Source organism: Leucopleurus acutus (genome assembly GCF_964270905.1).
Source record: "Leucopleurus acutus genome assembly, chromosome: 20".
NCBI classification, from domain to species: domain Eukaryota; kingdom Metazoa; phylum Chordata; class Mammalia; order Artiodactyla; family Delphinidae; genus Leucopleurus; species Leucopleurus acutus.
Window position 1 is genome coordinate 52,392,156 of NC_139162.1, and position 17,119 is coordinate 52,409,274.

Consider the following 17,119-nt stretch of genomic DNA (forward strand, 5'->3'; position numbering starts at 1 on the left):
CCCCAGGGTCACCCTCAAAGAGTGGCACCCTTAGAGTCAGACCTGGATTCTGACCTGCCTTGTATTTTCCTACTTGGTGGACTTTCTTCCTCTCTAAGCCTCAGTGTCTTGGTCTGTAAAATGGGGGTGACTGTCACCTACTCACTAGGCCACAGGGAAGAGGTAAGGAGTGTCAGCTGCCCCCTGCACAGTGCCTGGCCTTTATGCAGTGAGCACCTAGGATATGAGTGGCTTGCACAGATGGATAAACGGGCCTTAAGAAGGAATAACCCCCAACTTGGGTCAGGGCTGGCCCAGGGACAGTGAACACCAGACAGACAAGTGATGACCATGGCCGGAGCCAGTTTATTGGTCGAGGTGGAAGTTGAGGGCTCAGGCCTCCCCAGTGACCTAGAAGTCCATGTCCTCGACCAGGTCCTGGAGGTAGGCCTTGTACTGGTCTGAGGTGAGGGAGAGTGGGTGGCTGTTAGAAATGTGAAGGTCCACAGTGTTCTCCAGGGAGGAGGCACCCCCTACCCGTGCCATGTCTAGCAGGGCTCTGAGGCACATGGGGACAACCTGAGGGAGGTGGGGGAGAAACAGTCAGGGGAAACACCCAGCACCGTCTACTGTCGGGGATGGGTTGAGTAGGCTACAATTCCCGACAGCCCCCACTGTAACCCAGGATGAACCGTTAGGCCGAGGGCTGCTGGGCGTTACAGTTTTCCCCATATTCACCACCAAGGGAGACCATAAATGGTTCTTAGGGCTGAGGCTGCTGAGGGGTTCCTGGAAGCTAGAGCTGAGCAGCTTGTGATCAGAAGGACTCCTGGGAGCTGTAGTACGTCACACAGGCTGCTAGGACTTGTAGTCCACCAACTTCCACATGGTTGGGAGAACGCAAATATAGGCTTTGGGGGTGAGGCCGTGGGAGGGACACCAGAAGCTCCTGAGGAGGAACTGGTACTTGCAGAGACTCTTAGGAGTTGTAGTTTCTCTGAGGGGACTGTGGGAGTTGTAGTTCCCAGAAGCAACCTCCTCCCTTTTAGGATCTACCCCTCAGCTCCAGGAGCCTGGGGCTGCAGTACCTTGACCATCACGAGCCTCTTGATCCATGGTTGGTCCTGGGGCCATGACTGCCCCACGCAGAACCAGAGGGTGTAGCGTGGTGAGCGTCTGCTTCCTTCGATGAAGGCAATCAGATCTGGGGGCCCAGGAACCTAGTCAGGGATGGGAAGAAGACCCTCTACCTGCCCCTCCCTGCTCCCCCAAAACCTCAGTAACATCCTCATCTTCCTCCCTGATCTAAAGCTCAGCATATCTCTGCCACCATGACCAGGGGGCTATTGATTTGGGGAAAGTCCCTCCAGTTCTGGCACAAGCTGAAATGTTCCTCCTCCCTTCCATTGGGGCTGGGCTGGAAGGTAGGCCTCCACACACACCTCCTGGAGCCTCAGCATTTGGATGGGGAAACAGGCCCAGGAGGGGAGTCCACTCCCCCAAGGATGCTCAGTGATTCTGGAGTATAAAGTGGTTGGTGGTTACTGCTCTTTAACCCTTCAAGGCCATGCTGTCCAATATGTAGCCATTAGCCACCACGGCTATTCAAGTTTTAATTGTATCTAATTAAAATCAAATAAAACTTAAAAAACTCACTTCCTCATTTGCACTCACCTCATCTAAGTACTCAGTAGCCACATGTAGCTAGTGGATACCATATTGGGCAGTGGAAATACAGAGCATTTGCATCATTGCAGAAAGGTCTGTTTGGAGAGCAAAGCCCTAAAGGATTTCTTTCTCCTGCATCTGTCTTTCCACCATAATTGTAATAAATGATAACGACTATGGCAGCTAATTCCCCGAAGCACCTTCTGTACGCTGGGCCCTGTGCCTCCTGCCAGCTCTGGGCAGGTGAGAGAGAGGAGACAGTCCTTAGACTCCACAGGTTCAGAGCAGTCCAGTCCTTCTCCCCACAGGTTCAACCACAAGCAGAGCAGCAGGGTCTGAATTCGATCCCAAACCTCCTGACCCCAGAGTTTTTAACCACCATTGCCTGCTGTTTCCACAGCAGAGCTAAGGCCCCACCTCACTCACCTGCTATGAAGGGCCCCATGTTGAACACGCCTCCTTCCCTGTCCTTGGGCACCTCACCATCAGGCCTGTGACCACTGTTGGGGAGGAGTTCCTCGCCCACGGCCCAGTACACATGGCAGTGCCCCAGCCTCTGGGCCCAGAGCCACTGCCCAGCCCTCCACAGAGCTAGTCCCCCGCCCAGGCAGCTCAGCACCCGCTGCACGTAGTCTGTCACGCCCCTGTCTGTCAGGGACGCCGCGGGGTCTGGCAGTCTTATTGGCTGCCCAGGCAGTGTCCTGTCCCCTGCTTCTGATCCCACCAGCCGCAGGCCCCCCGGGCAGAAGACAGTCTGCTGGAAGACTTGGCAGCCCCGGTAGAAGACGGTCACCTCGAACTCCCACTCTGAGCAGCAGCAGCAGTAATGTGAAGGGGAGAGAGAATGAGGGAGCGTCAGGGGGCTTGCGGCCCGGCCCTGACCCCTCCCACCCCTCCCACCCACAGCTGGCGCTCACCTTCCCCGCTCACCAACAGCTGCTTCAGTGGGTTTTCAGGGGGTCCCGGCATTGGGCAAGGAGCAGGGACATCTAAGTTGGGGCCCAGCAAGAGCTGAGGGGGGTTCTCAGGGGCCATGGTCAGACTTGAGGGCTCTCCATCCGGGGCCAAGTCCATGTCACTCAGTAACTTCTCCAGAATGTCTTCCTGGAGAGGAAAGACAAAAGGGCCCAGGTATTTCCACAGCCTTTTCTGGACACTTCCCATGGACCAAACTTTGTGCTCAGTGGTGGGGACCCAGAGAGGAGACAGACCTGAGCTTTGCCCTCAAGGGCTTCTAACCTGGGGCACAGACAGTAAAGTATGTACAGCTTTGATGTATGCCGGGCACCACAGTGGCCTGAGGGGAGCAGCTAATTCCACCCAAGGATCTGGCTCTCTGCAAGCAAGACGCGGGCAGAGAGGGCTGGGAAGAATTTCAGAGGGGACTTCCCCTGGCACAGACATCAGCAAGATCAAGGAGAGGTTCTGAGTTCCCAAAACGCTGAGAGAACCCTGCACAGGGAGGAAAGCTATTAAATTCTAGAAAGGTGGATTAGGGCCTTGAATGCCTGTTGAAAGCTCTGAATTTTCTCCTGAGGATGCTGGGAAGCCATGGAGGGCTGTGGGCAGGGGGTGGGGGGACAGGGTCAGCACTGAGTCAGGTTGGGGACAGACTGCATGGGACAGAATGGAGCCTGGGGTGATGGTGCAGGGGAAGAAGATGAGGCCTGAATAGGCCCATGAGGACGCAGAGAGGGGATGGGGCAGAGAGCAGGATGGTCGGGGCGCATTCTTACCTGGATATCAGAGGTACTGCATCTGCCATTGGTGTCTAGAGAGGTGTCTGGCTCAGCTAAGTTCCCAACTCCTGTGGAGAAAGGTGGGAAGTGGAGTGGGGGCGCTAGGGACAGTCGAAATCCCATCCCTCTAAGTGAAGCCTCACTTGCAGCACACCTGAGGTCACAAACTCATAGATCTTGTGCGGGTTGTGGGGGTCCTTGCTGTGGTCCTCTGCTAAACGCAACGCTTCCTTCCGGTTCAGGGCGGACCGGAAATTCCTCTTCCAGGTGGGCAGGTCCGGCTTATCCTTCCCAGGAGTGTAGGCACCACTGGCCTCAGCCCAGGCCTAGGGGACCAGTGGTACCAAGATAGTGGAGAGGATGACTTAGACCTTGCCCCAGGGGTCCCAACCCTGTCTCCTCTTGTCCTAACACCGTCCTCCCCCCGACACGTTCTAACTTGGCAAGGTTCCATCCCCAAACTCTCAGATTCTCTGCGCCCCGAATCCCCCTACCACCACCCTTCAAAAACCTTTGCTTTCTAAGCCAGCCTTCCAGGTCCTAATGAGTGTCTAACTCTGCCACCAACCTGCCCCAGGACACCCTCTGTAATAATAATAATAATAATAATAATATTATATAATATATAATATTATATTATATAATATTATATATATTATATAATATATAATATTATATATAATATAATATATAATATAATATATAATATTATATATTATATAATATATAATATTATATATTATTATATTATTAATTATTATAATAATAGCCCCGCCCCCTCGCACTCTAACTCGGCTTACCACCACCGGTGTATCCTAATTTGGTGGTAAGAAACCTCAGCTTCAGGGCCAAGTCTCGCCTCTAATATTCCAAGACCGGCCCCCAGAAATTCTACAACCAAGAGCCTCACCCCGGAGGCCCCGAACTCCCCAGGATGCATTTCCTTCACTTTCCCGATTCCGTTACCGGAACCTGGCAGCTCTAATCCTGACCGCTCTCCGACACCAGTTCGGGGATCCTACTAACTAAACCCCTTCCCGTTCTAACTCCACCCACCTCAGTCTGTCAGAATGAGAGCAGGCCTCTCCATGCTTGCTAATCCCGCCTTCTCGGCCCCGCCCCCTGGGAATGCACCTCCGCCCCCTCGGAGTCCACCCCGCCCGGCGCGCCCGCACCTGGAAAATGCCGAAGTCCTCCAGCTGGGCATCCTGCCGCAAGCCGTGCTTCCAAGGGATGCGGAAGCGCGTGCGGCTCTCATCCAGCCAGGCCACGCCTTCCAACTGCCCCTGGTCCAGCTGAGATACCAGCCAGGGCAGGATGCGAGGCTTTTGTGTTCCCATGGTCCGGCCTGCGCGCAGAGAACAGGTCCTAGGTACAGGCGGCCTCCCAGGCCCACCCCGTGCAGGGGTTCCGCACCCAGACCTCCCTCACGTGCCACGGCGCAGGTCTCTCACCTATAGTTTACTGGGGTACAAACAGGAGACCTTCTCCCATCCTCCAGCGAGGCTTTCTAATTCAGCGAGAACTCCCTCCTCTCCTTTCCCCAGCTTCTTCTGTGTAGGTAGATACCTCTACCTCCCTCAATTGCGCCGGTGTACACCTTCCCTCTTCCATTGAAAGCCCGTTCTTCCCCCATCACCCAAGGCAGGTACTCCCACTTCCAGGGTAGAGCCCTCCGTCTAGTTATTGCAATACAGAAGCTAGTGACCTGTAGACCGCTACCTCCCGCAGTTACCCCACGGTAGACCCCCTTTCACAGTTCCACCCCGTCCCGATGATCCCCTCACCCATTCCCACCGAGGACCAACCACAATCCCTCCCAGACAGACAGCCTCCCTCCTCCAGGGCACGTCCCCACTTTCTAGAGTGGACTGCCTCCTATTCTTACAGTCCGTCCATCTCTCCCCTAGATCCCCCAGTGTAGACGCCTCCTCTCCGCTACTTCTACGTTTGCTTTTTTTACAGCCGATCTCGGCGCCAGTCATTGCTTCACTTTTTTCTTTCTTGCTTCACTTTCCCCCAGACTACACAACCGCCCTTCTCCACTGTCAGTGTAGACCCATCCTTTCTCCGATTCTTCACCTCTGGACGCCACCTACTCCCCAGTTACCTACGTTTCCTATGTGGTGGGTCGGGGCGCGCAGAGTGCTCCCACCACGTCTGTTTTGGGGGTTTCGTACCTCTCGAACTCTCAGATGCACACCCCACTTCCGGTCGGCTGAGCTTTAGAGGTGGGGCTTCCTTTTCTATCGATTTCCTGAAATAAAAACGACTTCACAGTCGTATTGGTGACTCCAAAACCAAAGAGGCTGCTCGGTAAGCGCGGGCGTCGCCCCCCAATCCCATGCCCTTTTTAGGCCTTCCGACCGCGGGCATGCTGGGAACGTCACATGCAAATTAGGCGGGACCCAACGCTCCTCCCCTCTATGTTTGGGTCGTCACCAACCCGGCCCAGTGCGCAGGCGCGGGAAAGTTGAACTAAGAAAAGAAAGTTTATACAAGTTCAGTGGAGGAGGTGGAGGAGGTGGCGGCGGCGGGGCCCGGGACCAGGTGAGCGGGACGTTAGCGAGGGCTAGGTGAGGAGGAAAGAAGAGGGAGCCGGGATCCAGGAGGGGGCAACTCAGTCCCGCTTCTCCGACATCCGAGTGTCCTAGGTCCCCCAAACGCTAGCCTCAGAGAATGGAACTACACCTCCCAGCAGGCTGCGAGGCGAACCAGTAACGGAGGGAGGGGAATGTTTGCTATGAAACCTGCTGGGATTGGTAGTTCTCGACCCTCTACGGACGTGAGCAGCTTGGCATATACCTTCAGAATCAAGAAGTCCCCAAGCCCCCTTCTCCCTCGGGGACTCAGAAGTCTGAGGGCCCCGCCCCCTTCTCTCTTAGCCTCAAGAGTTCACACCCCCAGCCCCCTTCTCCGAAAACTCAAGAGTCCAGGCCCCCAGCCCCTCCTCCCTTAGACCCAAGAATCCGGATCCCTAGCCTTCTCCTCTCCCAGGATCAAGGTGTCTTCCTTCTCATCCCTCTTCTCCATCTGGAGACTTAAGCGTCTGGGCCCCCAGACCCCCAACTCCCGTAAAGGACCTGGGAATGTAGACCCTCAGCCCTTTCCCTCTTTGGGGACTCACAAGTCCTGGCCCCCTCCTCATTCGGGGACTAGGAATTTGGGTCCCCAGCCTCTACTTCCCGCTGAACCCTGGAGCCCATCCTCCAGCTCCCTCTCTCACAGGTGCCCCCATGGCAGGCTCGGAAGAACTGGGGCTCCGAGAGGACACGCTGAGGGTCCTAGCTGCCTTCCTAAGTAGGGGTGAGGCTGCGGGGTCTCCCATTCCGACCCCACCCAGGTAAGAGGAGTTGCCCTCCTCCCTCAGGGAACGGCATTTGAGCTGGGCCCCTCTCCAACTCTTGCTCCTGGACTCAGTCTGTCTCCTTTCCCCCCCTCTTTATATCTGGCTCCACTCCTCGTCCTGGGGGTTGCAGGGAAAGGCCCTCAGTGGGAGGACAAAGGGACTGCTTGCAAAGGGCCTTTGGGGTCACTCTCTGAGGTCCCCTTCCCCAGGAGCCCTGCCCAAGAGGAGCCAACAGACTTCCTGAGCCGCCTTCGAAGATGTCTTCCCTGCTCCCTGGGGCGAGGAGCAGTTCCCCCTGAGTCCCCTCGGCCTTGCTCCCTGCCCCTCCGGCCATGCTATGGTTCAGAGCCTGGTAAGAGATTTCCCTCGATCACCCAAGAATTGGCAGCTTTGATTCTTAAAGCATAGAGAGGATAAGAAACTAGTTCAGGACCACTCAGCTAAGGGGGTAGCTGTGGGGGATCTCCAGCACCTACCCTCACCCCCGACCCCCAGTGGTTTACTATCTGTCAATTCTGTGAGCAGGCTTCAGGAGGGCTTTGGGTGCCTTTCTTTCTTTCTTTCCTTTTTCTTTTTTAAACATCTTTATTGGAGTATAATTGCTTTACAATGGTGTGTTAGTTTTTGCTGTATAACAAAGTGAATCAGCTATACATATACATATATCCCCATATCCCCTCCCTCTTGCGTCTCCCTCCCACCCTCCCTATCCCACCCCTCTAGGTGGACACAAAGCACCGAGCTGATCTCCCTGTGCTATGCGGCTGCTTCCCAATAGCTATCGATTTTACATTTGGTAGTGTATATATGTCCATGCCACTCTCTCACTTCGTTTTAGTGCCTTTCTATTTGTTATCTCTCTTTCCACACATGCTTCCTTGCCCCTAAGACTTTTGTAGCCACCAGTACCCCCAATAGGGAGGCAGGAAACCTGATTTCCAGTCACAATTCCCTGGCTGTTTTGGTTACATAAGTCCTTTTCTCCAGTAGCAAAGTAGGAATGGGGGGGGGTGGATACTGGACTTGATCAAGAGTGACCAGTAGGTTTCTTCTCATATGTGATACTGGGTAGACAAGCAATGGCTACTGGGAGTGCTCACTTGGAGAGGATTTCACAGCTGGGGAGAAGAGTTCTGTGATGAGTTGTTGCCTGAAATGGGCAAGAGATAGAGTGGTAATAGCTGGAGTGCCATGTGTTTGCCTTCCTTAGATGGGATAATCTTCAAGGTCCAGTTCGGCTCAAACCTTCGAAGTCCAATTTGGGGAAAAGTAAAAGGGTCTTTTACCAAGTTTGCTCACTGGGCCTCAATTTATCCCATTCTGAAATGGAAATCATTGCTACCTGGCAAGATGGTTGGGAGGAGAGAATCCCTAAGTTCCTCATGTCCTGAAGTCCCATCATTGGCTCTTTTCATCCCAGGCCCAGCTACTCCAGATTTCTATGCCCTGGTGGCCCAGCGGCTGGAACAGCTGGTCCAAGAGCAACTGAAATCCCCACCTAGCCCAGGTGAGGTGCAGAAGGGCCCTGGAGAAGGATGAGGGTAGAAGGGTCGCCAGGGTTCTGCCCCCAGCCAAATTCTCTTCTGCCCCCCAGAATTACAGGGTCACGTACCCACAGAGAAGGAAGCCCTGCTGCGAAAGCTGGTGGCCTTGCTGGAGGAAGAGGCAGAAGTCATCAACCAGAAGGTGATGGGTGGTCTGTTCCATCCCTTAGCTAGGATAGGAGTTGCGGCATGGTTCTGCACTGGGACCTGAAGCTGGATCTGCATTCTCATTGAATGGTCAGGTGGGGAGAAGGTGGGACAAGGCTTCAGTGAAGGGGTGAGTGACAGGTAAGCCAGGGCAATACTTTAAATTAGTGACTTCTTGGATCGTCAAAGGGGCGTGGCATGAAGGCAGAGGGGTGTGGCCACCAGAAACTGTTCTAGGAAGGAGATTGGAGGAGGTGAGTCGGTAAGGGAATGTATGGTGATGGGAAAGGGAGGAGGGGGTAGCTTGAAGACAGCTGTCTAAAATCTGAAGCCCTGATTGACTATATAGGGACGTTGCTTAGAACATGGGGGAAATGGACTGCCGGAGGGAGTGTGGCTTGTGACTCTGTCCTGGAATCAGGTTGGGTCAGGAGCTTGGGCAAAGTGTATGGCCTTATAATATTCATTGTCTGGTAGAAGGCGAGGTTGCCGTCACAGGCTTGGCCTTCGGGGAAGCCCACAGGGGCGTGGCTAGAATGTTAGCATGCTAGAACACAGCTAATACAGGTCTTGGTCCTGATTGGCTGTCGAGGCCTTGTCAGGGGCGTGGCTTGGCTTCTCCGGTTCTAGGCCATCTTGCTGTGAGTAGTTTGGCCGAGATCTTATAGTCTCGTTTGTGATTGGCAGATGTGCTGGATAGGGGCGTGGCTTAGGGCGTCAGTTATATCTAGAGATCTTGAGGCCACGCCTCCCAGCCTCCCATTGGCTGGCTACGAGGGTGTGACTGAGGCAGACCCTGCCTCTTCCTCCCCGCCCCACAGCTGGCCTCAGACCCCGCCCTGCGGCGCAAGCTGGCCCGGCTCTCCGCTGGTTCCTTCAGCCGCCTAGTGGAGCTCTTCTCTAGCCGGGAAGGCAACCCTCGCCCAAGCCAAGCACGCCCCTCGCTGCCGTGCCCCGGGCCCCCACCGCCTTCCCCGGAGCCTCTGGCCCGCCTGGCCCTGGCCATGGAGCTGAGCCGGCGCGTGGCCAGGCTGGGGGGCACCCTGGCCGGTCTCAGCGTAGAGCACGTGCACAGCTTTGCGCCCTGGATCCAGGCCCACGGGGGCTGGGTGAGCCGCTAAAGCCTCTCTGGGCTTCCCTTTACCTAACTGTAATTGTAATTGTATGTGTGTGTATTGGGGGGGAGTGGGCGGGGAGGCTCATAGGCTTCCTTTCAGACATCACGGGTGTTCTCCCAGCTCCACCATTCATCCGTTCTGTGTTTACTGAGCACCTAATGTACACGAGGCACTGTAGTGATGAGTGCAGATGCTATGCCCAGCTTAAACCACTCTGGTATACACTAACACTTATGAGCTAGAAACAAGCTTCTTCATCCGTAAAGGGAGGAGAATTGTACACCTACCTCAAAGGGTTATTGTGAGGATTAAAATGGGATCATCCTTGTAAGTACTTGACATTTATGTGAGTATCTGGTGACTGTCTGCCTGTGCAGCACTGCCTGCGGGAATGCCCTTTGCCTGGTATCCCCGTGCCTTGCTTCCTCTGCCGCTCTGCTCAGGTATCACTCTCAGCGGGCCCCTCCCTGATCCCCATTTAAAATCGCAGCCACCTCCACACCATCCCCTTGACCTTGCTTGCTCACAGCTTTAAATCCAGTGCTGGGCTCAGAGCTGGATTAAGCTCCTTTGTACTGGCTGTGTGACCTAGGCAACTGTCCCCGTCTCCCTGAATACCAATCTCACGCCGCTCAATGGGCACCATCTCACTTACCTGCCTCATCACTGCCAGGCTCTCAGAATGTAAGCATTGCTTCATAGACTGGCAGGAGCTGGCTAGGTGCGTTTGAGGAGCAGAGAGACAGCCAGTAGGGCTGGAGCAGTGTGAGTGAGGGGGAGAGGGTGGGAGATGAAAGCAGGAGGGGCGGCCAGATCATGCAAGGCTTTAGGCCTTGTGGTCAAGGTAAGAACTTGCACTTTGACTCAGTGAGCCAGGAGTCCTAGGAGGGCTCAGAGTAGACGGATGCGAGCTGTCTTGGGTGGTCACAGGTGCCCTCTGGCGGCCGTATGGAGAATACTGTAGGGGGCAAAGACCCAAGGGGGTGACTGGGCTGGTCCAGGGAGAAGGTTAGGGTGGATCAGACCAGGGTCGGGGTAGTAGAGAATTCTGGATTTAATTTGGAGGTAGACCTGACAGATTTTGCTCATGGAGTGGATGGGAGACGGGAGTCAAGGATGATGCCAAAGATGCTGGCCTGAGCAGCTGCAGGGCTACATCTGATGTCCTCTGGAACCAGAAAGAGCAGAGTGGAGGCGAAGGTGGGGAGCAGGTTTGGGGAAGAGGCAGAGGTGATTGGAGGTGGTCCAGTTAAGGGAGAGAGACCCCTGAGACCTCAAAGCAACATATGCGGGACAGTCGATATTAGTGTCTGTAGCTCAGAGCAGAAGCTGGTTTATTTGTAAAATCATTTTATTTGTTAAGGAATGATAACAGGTAAGCTTGGCCAGGTACTCAGCCAAGAACTTTAGTGGAATGATCCCATTGAAACCCCACAACAACCTTACGGGATTCGATTATTATCCTGGTTTTATGGAGACTGAGGGAAAGTCCCTTGTGCAGGGTGGGGGATCGGAGTTAGGGCTTTAACACAAAGCCGGGGCTCTTTATCATTAAAGCTCCAGGACCCTGTTTGTTCCCCTTCTTTGAGTCTCTGTCCACCCCCTCTGGGGCTCTGTCTCCCCCCGCCCCTTCTAGGACTCTGTTCCCATCCACCCCACGTCTCTGAGCCTTTCTTGGGGTCTCCATCCCTCATCCCTGTCCACCTGTCTCTGGGTCTCTTTCCCCTCCCCCTCTCTGGTTCCTTGCCTTCCCTGTCTCTGCTCTCACTGGGCTGGTGTGGATGCTGCTGTGAGTGGAGGACGCCTCTCTGCTCATGGGGCTCTGCCACTTTTCCCTTCCAGGGGGGCATCCTGGCAGTTTCACCTGTGGACTTGAACTTACCCCTGGACTGAGCCTTTCCTCAGAAGCTGCTACAAGATTGGACCTCATGTCCCTGCACTCTTTTTCCAAGCCTTCCTATTCCACTCAGGGCTGTGGGGTGGTGCCCACCCTCTCTGTTTTTGCCAAAGAAAAAAAAAGTTTAAAATGTTTTGACATTAAAAACTTTTTAAAGTATTTAATGATTTGTCCTTTCACTCAAGAACTAAAGTTCTACGTAGAGGAGATTTGGTTCGGAGACCTCTCTGGTTTATAAATTGAGGAAAGAACCAATTCATTCATTCTAGAAATATTTATTTGGGGCACCTAAAGCACCTGTCACCTAAATATACAGCATATTTGAGGATACCTGTAAATATGATTCCAGCTAATTATATTTTTTCCCTATTGCATGATTTATTTATTCCAGCTAATCCTGTGTTGATAGTCCTGGAGTCTTTCTAGCTATTTCCAGAAGAAAGCTATGACCTTTCTTCACAAGACATCCAGAACACCACCTTCTTCTCATTTTTCTCTTCACACAGCTCCTTCTGAGCCTTTTTTGCTGGTTTCTCCTCATCTGCCTGTTCGCCAGAAATTTGTCACCTTTTTAGGGCTATCACCTCCTTCACCGAATTATGTTTGTAAATGCCTAAAATGAAACGCACAGGATCACAAAGGAAGCCAATTACAGTCAAGCCTCAGTATTCACGGATCCTGTATTTTTCGAATTCGCCTACTCGCGAACATTTATTTGTAGTCCACAAACTAATACTCACGTGCTTTCGCAGTTGTTGGCAGGCGTGCTTGTGTTCAGAGCAGCAAAGGATCTGACTCGCTCGATGGGCACCTTTCAGCTCAGATCAGGCGAGGCAACTGCGCCTTCTTGTCTCAGCTCTCACGCTGTATACAAGCGTCCTTTCTGCAATCTATTTAGTGCCACATTTTTCACATTTCTGTGCTTTTTTGTGGTGATTTCTCTGTTTGAAAGAGCCCCAAGCATAGTGCTGGAGTGCTGGCTAGCGTTCCTATAAGTGCACGAAGGCTGCGATGTGCCTCAATTAGACAAGCTTCGTTGTAGATAATTTTTGTTGCACTGCTGTTGGCTGTGAGATCACTGTGAATGGACCAACTCTATATTAAATAACGTGTCTTTAAACAGAAAACACACAGAAAACCTGATTATATGTTGATGGGTTGGCAAAAGTGTTGTGACAAGATGCTCGTGGGAGCTTGACCCTGTATCTCCCCCAGGATCAATGGCTTGGTGTTTGCCAGTTCAGTGTTCACAGCGATGTAAGGATGTAACTAGCACAAATAGTAAGATGCGAGTGTATGTGGAAATAAAGCTTTAAAGGATGTAACTAGCACAAATAATAAGATTCGAGTGTATGTGGAAATAAAGCTTTCAAGATTTTTTTAAAAATATTTATTTTATTTGGTTGCGCCGGGTCTGTAGTTGTGGCAGGCGGGCTCCTTAGTTGCGGCACACAGGCCCCTTAGTTGTGGCATGCGAACTCTTAGTTGCGGCATGCATCTGAGATCTCTTTCCCTGACCAGGGATCAAAGCCAGGCCCCTGCATTGGGAGTGCGGCCTCTTAACCACTGCGCCACCAGGGAAGTCCCACAGCGTTCAAGATTAATATAAAAATTAGTGGCCTAATAATACGCATGCCGGGCTTGGTGGCGCAGTGGTTAAGAGTCCGCCTGCCAATGCAGGGGACACGGGTTCGGGCCCTTGTCTGGGAAGATCCCACATGCCGCGGAGCAACTAAGCCCGTGCGCCACAACTATTGAGCCTGCGCACTAGAGCCTGTGAGCCACAACTACTGAAGCCTGTGTGCCTAGAGCCCGTGCTCCGCAACAAGAGAAGCTACTGCAATAATAAGCCCACACACCGCAATGAAGACCCAATGCAGCCAAAAATAAATTAAATAAATTAAAAATAAAAAAATAAATAATAGGCATGCCTCCTCATTAACACATTCATTAAAAACACCTAGGGTGGGTCTCATAACCATGATTTCTAAATAGAACAGGAATGACATTTGGAGGCAGATTAGTTATTACCGTAACAAGTCATATACATTTCGTGGCTTATAATAACCCACTAATCTCAGTTTCTCTGGGTCAGGGGCGCGGGTGCAGCTTAGCGGGGTGCTTGGCTCAGGATGGTCACATGCTGCTATCAAGGTTTCAGCTTCAATCTCATCTGAGGCTCGGGGGCCTCTTCCCAGTGCATGTGGTTTTAGCAGGACAATCTGTGGCCTCACCTGATTAAGTCAGGCCCACCCAGGAAAATCTCCCTTTTGATGAATTTAAAATTAACCAATTTGAGGGACTTCTCAGGTGGTCCAGCGGTTAAGACTCTGCTCTCCCAGTGCAGGGGGCTCAGGTTCGATCCCTGGTCAGGGAACTAGATCCCGAATGCTGCAACCAAGACCCGGCACAGCTAAATAAATTAATTAATTAAGTAAGTAAAAGAACTAACCAATTTGAAGCCTTAATGTCATCCGAAAACTCCCTTCACCCTTGCCATATAAGGTCACCTAATCAAGGGAGTGACATCCATCTCCTTTGTCATATAACCCAACCTACTCCTTGGTATGTAACACCAGGAGGCAGAGATCATGAGGGCCATCTTAGAATCCTGCTGACCACAGGAGTATCTACAGCAACTGTCATGTGACATGCAAATTTCTGTGATTTATATTGCGGAACCAGGCACAGGAACTAATCCTATTTTGATGTGTTGCCCAAATTCTCAGTTGAAGGAAGGACCGAGTTCCAGTTTAGCGAGAGATGTAAGTTTCTACCATCACAGCTCGTGGACACTTGACTCTCCAGTTTGACTCAGGTCTTTTAGCCACACTTCTTTTTTTTAATTTTATTTTTTTTAATTTTTGGCTGCATTGGGTCTTAGTTGTAGCATGCGGGATCTTCATTGCGGTGCACGGGCTTCTCTCTAGTTGCAGCGTGTGTGTTTTCTCTCTGTAGGTGTGGCACGCAGGCTCCAGAGAGCGTGGGCTCTGTAGTTTTGTGGCATGTGGGCTCTCTAGTTGAGGCGCGCGGGCTTAGTTGCCCCGCAGCATGTGGGATTTTAGTTCCCCAACCAGGGATCGAACCTGCATCCCCTGCATTGGAAGGCAGATTCTTTACCACTGGACTGCCAGGGGAGTCCCTCTAACCACACTTCTAATCACACCAACTCCCCGGTAATCTTGTCCATTCCGTGACCTAGTGCAGCACTGGCCAATAGAAATATAATATGAACCACATGTGTTATTTAGAATACACTAGTAGCCCCATTAAAGCAAAGTAAAAAGTAACGGGTAAATTAATTTTAACAATAATTTTTATTTACCCCATTTATCCAAAATAGAATCATTTCAACATGTAATCAATATAAAAAATATTAATGATATATTATAGATTCTTTTTTTACGTGAAGTCTTCAAAATCTGGTGTGTGTTTTACAGCCGTAGCAAATCTCAGTTGAGACTTGCCATGGTCCATTGCTCAGTTGTCCCATGTGGCTGCCATCTTGGAAAACGCAGAATTTGACTCTGACGACTCCCCCAGTTTTGCCTCCAGCTCAGACTTCTCCCCTGTACTCTGTACCCAATGACATTAAGTTATTTCCTAGTGTTGTAGAGAGTTTGTTACAATTTTTTGTTCTTCATAGCAACACAGAGCAAAAGTAATTGGGTTAAAATGCTTGGAAATCAGAAAAAGAAAAAAAAGGTAAAAGGAAACAAACACCCTGCTGAAACATTTGGAGAAATAGAAAAGAAAAAAAAAAAAAGATCCATGCAACATACAATGTAGGGTCAAGACCTGGGCTCAGATAACCAATTAATTGGAATTCATCAAAACGAAAAACTCTCTGCTTTTCAAAGGCAACGTTAAGAAAATGAAAAGACAGGTCACCGATTGGGAGAAAAATTTAAAGTAGATATACCAGGCTTCCCTGGTGGCACAGTGGTTGGGAATCCGTCTGCCAAGGCAGGGCACACAGGTTCGAGCCCTGGTCCAGGAAGATCCCAAGTTCCGCGGAGCAACTAAGCCCCTGCGCCACAACTGCTGAGCCCACGTGCCTGGAGGCAGTGCTCCGCAAGAAGAGTCCACCGCAGTGAGAGGCCCGCGCACCACAGTGAAGACTGGCCCCCGCTCGCCACAACTAAAAAGAAAGCCCTCGTGCTGTAGCAACGACCCAAAGCAGCCAAAAATAAGATACATAAATTAAAGGGGAAAAAAAAAGTAGATATACCTGACAGAGACCTGTATCCAGAATCTATAAAGAACGTTTATGATTTGTGAATAAGAAAACAACACTGTTTGTAAAAATACACAAAAGACTTGAGCAGACACTTGACAAAACAAAATATACAAATGGCCAATAAGCACATGAAACGATGCTGAACAACACTGGCCGTCAGGGCTATGCAAGTCACAACCAGGAGATAATCTCTTAATACCTACAAGAGCCATTAAAATTATAGACTGATTTTTTTTTTTTTTTTTTTTCGGTACGCGGGCCTTTCACTGATGCGGCCTCTCCCGTTGCGGAGCACAGGCTCCGGACGCGCAGGCTCAGCGGACATGGCTCACGGGCCCAGCCGCTCCGCGGCATGTGGGATCTTCCTGGACCGGGGCACGAACCCGTGTCCCCTGCGTCGGCAGGCGGACTCTCAACCACTGCGCCACCAGGGAAGCCCCTAGACTGATTTTATGACGTGCTGGAGGGGATGTGGAGCGCTAGAACTCTCTTGCATCACTGATAGGAATGCAAAATGGTAGAACACCATGGGAAACCTTCGGGCAGTTTCTTACAAACATACACCTAGGGGACTTCCCTGGCGGTCCAGTGGTTTAGACTCGGTGCCTCCACTGCGGGGGCCATGGGTTTGATCCCTAGTCGGGGAAGTAAGATCCTGCATGCCGCATGGCGCAGCCAAAAAACCAACCAAACAAAAACAAAACAAAACAAAAAACCCATACACCTAGCCTATGACCCAGCCATGTGCTCCTAGGTTTACCCAAGGGAAGTGAAAGTGTACGTCCACAGAAGGACCCGGACATGATCGTTCATAGCCACTTTATTCATACCAGCCCTATGAAAACCACCCAGATGTCCATCAACAGGAAAATGTGATCCATCCATACAATGGAATACTCCTCAGCAGTAAAAAGGATTGGACAACCATTATATTCGACATGAACGAATCTCAAAAACATTATGGTGAGGGACAGACACAAAAGAGCACATACTGTATAATTCCATTTATACGAAATTTTAGAAACGGAAAAGCTGCACTATAGTGACACAAAACAGAAAGTGATTGCTTCTGGGGTTGGGTGGGGGAGGTGTTGACTAGAAAGAGTCGTGAAGGAACTTTCTGGGTGACGGATACATTCCACAAGTTGCATTTATCTTCATTCAACTAGTAACTTTTTCTGCAGGTCCAGGAAAGCTTCCTGGAGGAGGTGGCGACTAAGCTGTGCCCTAACTGACGTATAGGAGTTGGCCAGACGAAGCGGGTGGGTGTTCCCGGCAGGGGTGGGATTTGGCAAAGGCCAAGTGGCTTGAATGGAGTCACTGGGTTTAAAAAATTTGGAACAATTAAGTAGAGGGTTAGGGGTTCAATACCTCGACGCCTGAGTCCTATTCCTGACTTGCTTCGGGATCCCGGACATGACCTCCCTCTCTTTGGGCC

At 51.5% G+C, this 17,119-nt stretch overlaps 2 protein-coding genes across 5 annotated transcripts; one reads left to right on the forward strand and one right to left on the reverse strand.

Moving 5' to 3' along the window:
- Positions 1 to 363: 363 nt before the first annotated feature.
- IRF3 (interferon regulatory factor 3) lies at positions 364 to 5,727 on the reverse strand. Of its 3 annotated transcripts, none has more exons than XM_082862265.1 (8): positions 5,567 to 5,727; positions 4,562 to 4,734; positions 3,541 to 3,712; positions 3,384 to 3,454; positions 2,565 to 2,751; positions 2,074 to 2,454; positions 1,068 to 1,183; positions 364 to 558 (listed from the first exon to the last, which is right to left on the reverse strand). In XM_082862265.1, exons 2-8 carry the CDS (start codon positions 4,724 to 4,726, stop codon positions 391 to 393), a joined length of 1,260 nt encoding a protein of 419 aa, XP_082718391.1. In that variant the 5' UTR covers positions 4,727 to 4,734; positions 5,567 to 5,727; the 3' UTR covers positions 364 to 390. The 3 variants fall into 3 exon arrangements, with proteins under 3 accessions (XP_082718391.1, XP_082718390.1, XP_082718392.1); XM_082862264.1 differs by having other exon boundaries at positions 5,501 to 5,570; XM_082862266.1 differs by lacking the exon at positions 5,567 to 5,727 and adding an exon at positions 4,841 to 4,949.
- A 126-nt stretch (positions 5,728 to 5,853) lies between these two features.
- On the forward strand, positions 5,854 to 11,605 carry BCL2L12 (BCL2 like 12). 2 transcript variants are annotated; one of them, XM_082862270.1, is made up of 7 exons: positions 5,854 to 5,936; positions 6,615 to 6,729; positions 6,945 to 7,087; positions 8,156 to 8,242; positions 8,330 to 8,421; positions 9,248 to 9,535; positions 11,387 to 11,605. In XM_082862270.1, exons 2-7 carry the CDS (start codon positions 6,623 to 6,625, stop codon positions 11,435 to 11,437), a joined length of 768 nt encoding a protein of 255 aa, XP_082718396.1. In that variant the 5' UTR covers positions 5,854 to 5,936; positions 6,615 to 6,622; the 3' UTR covers positions 11,438 to 11,605. The 2 variants fall into 2 exon arrangements, with proteins under 2 accessions (XP_082718396.1, XP_082718397.1); XM_082862271.1 differs by having other exon boundaries at positions 5,908 to 5,936; positions 6,600 to 6,729.
- Positions 11,606 to 17,119: the final 5,514 nt, after the last annotated feature.

Bases quoted from the DNA above. Each gene is read 5' to 3' on its own strand.
- IRF3 (XM_082862265.1), bottom strand. From the start codon at position 4,726: ATGGGAACACAAAAGCCTCGCATCCTGCCCTGGCTGGTATCTCAGCTG. The intron at 2,752-3,383 runs GTAAGAATGCGC...TTTCCTCTCCAG, and splicing joins GCAGTACCTCTGATATCCAG to GAAGACATTCTGGAGAAGTT. The intron at 559-1,067 runs GTACTGCAGCCC...CACCTCCCTCAG, and splicing joins AGAGGCTCGTGATGGTCAAG to GTTGTCCCCATGTGCCTCAG.
- BCL2L12 (XM_082862270.1), top strand. From the start codon at position 6,623: ATGGCAGGCTCGGAAGAACTGGGGCTCCGAGAGGACACGCTGAGGGTC. The intron at 6,730-6,944 runs GTAAGAGGAGTT...CCCCTTCCCCAG, and splicing joins CCCATTCCGACCCCACCCAG to GAGCCCTGCCCAAGAGGAGC. The intron at 7,088-8,155 runs GTAAGAGATTTC...TTTTCATCCCAG, and splicing joins ATGCTATGGTTCAGAGCCTG to GCCCAGCTACTCCAGATTTC.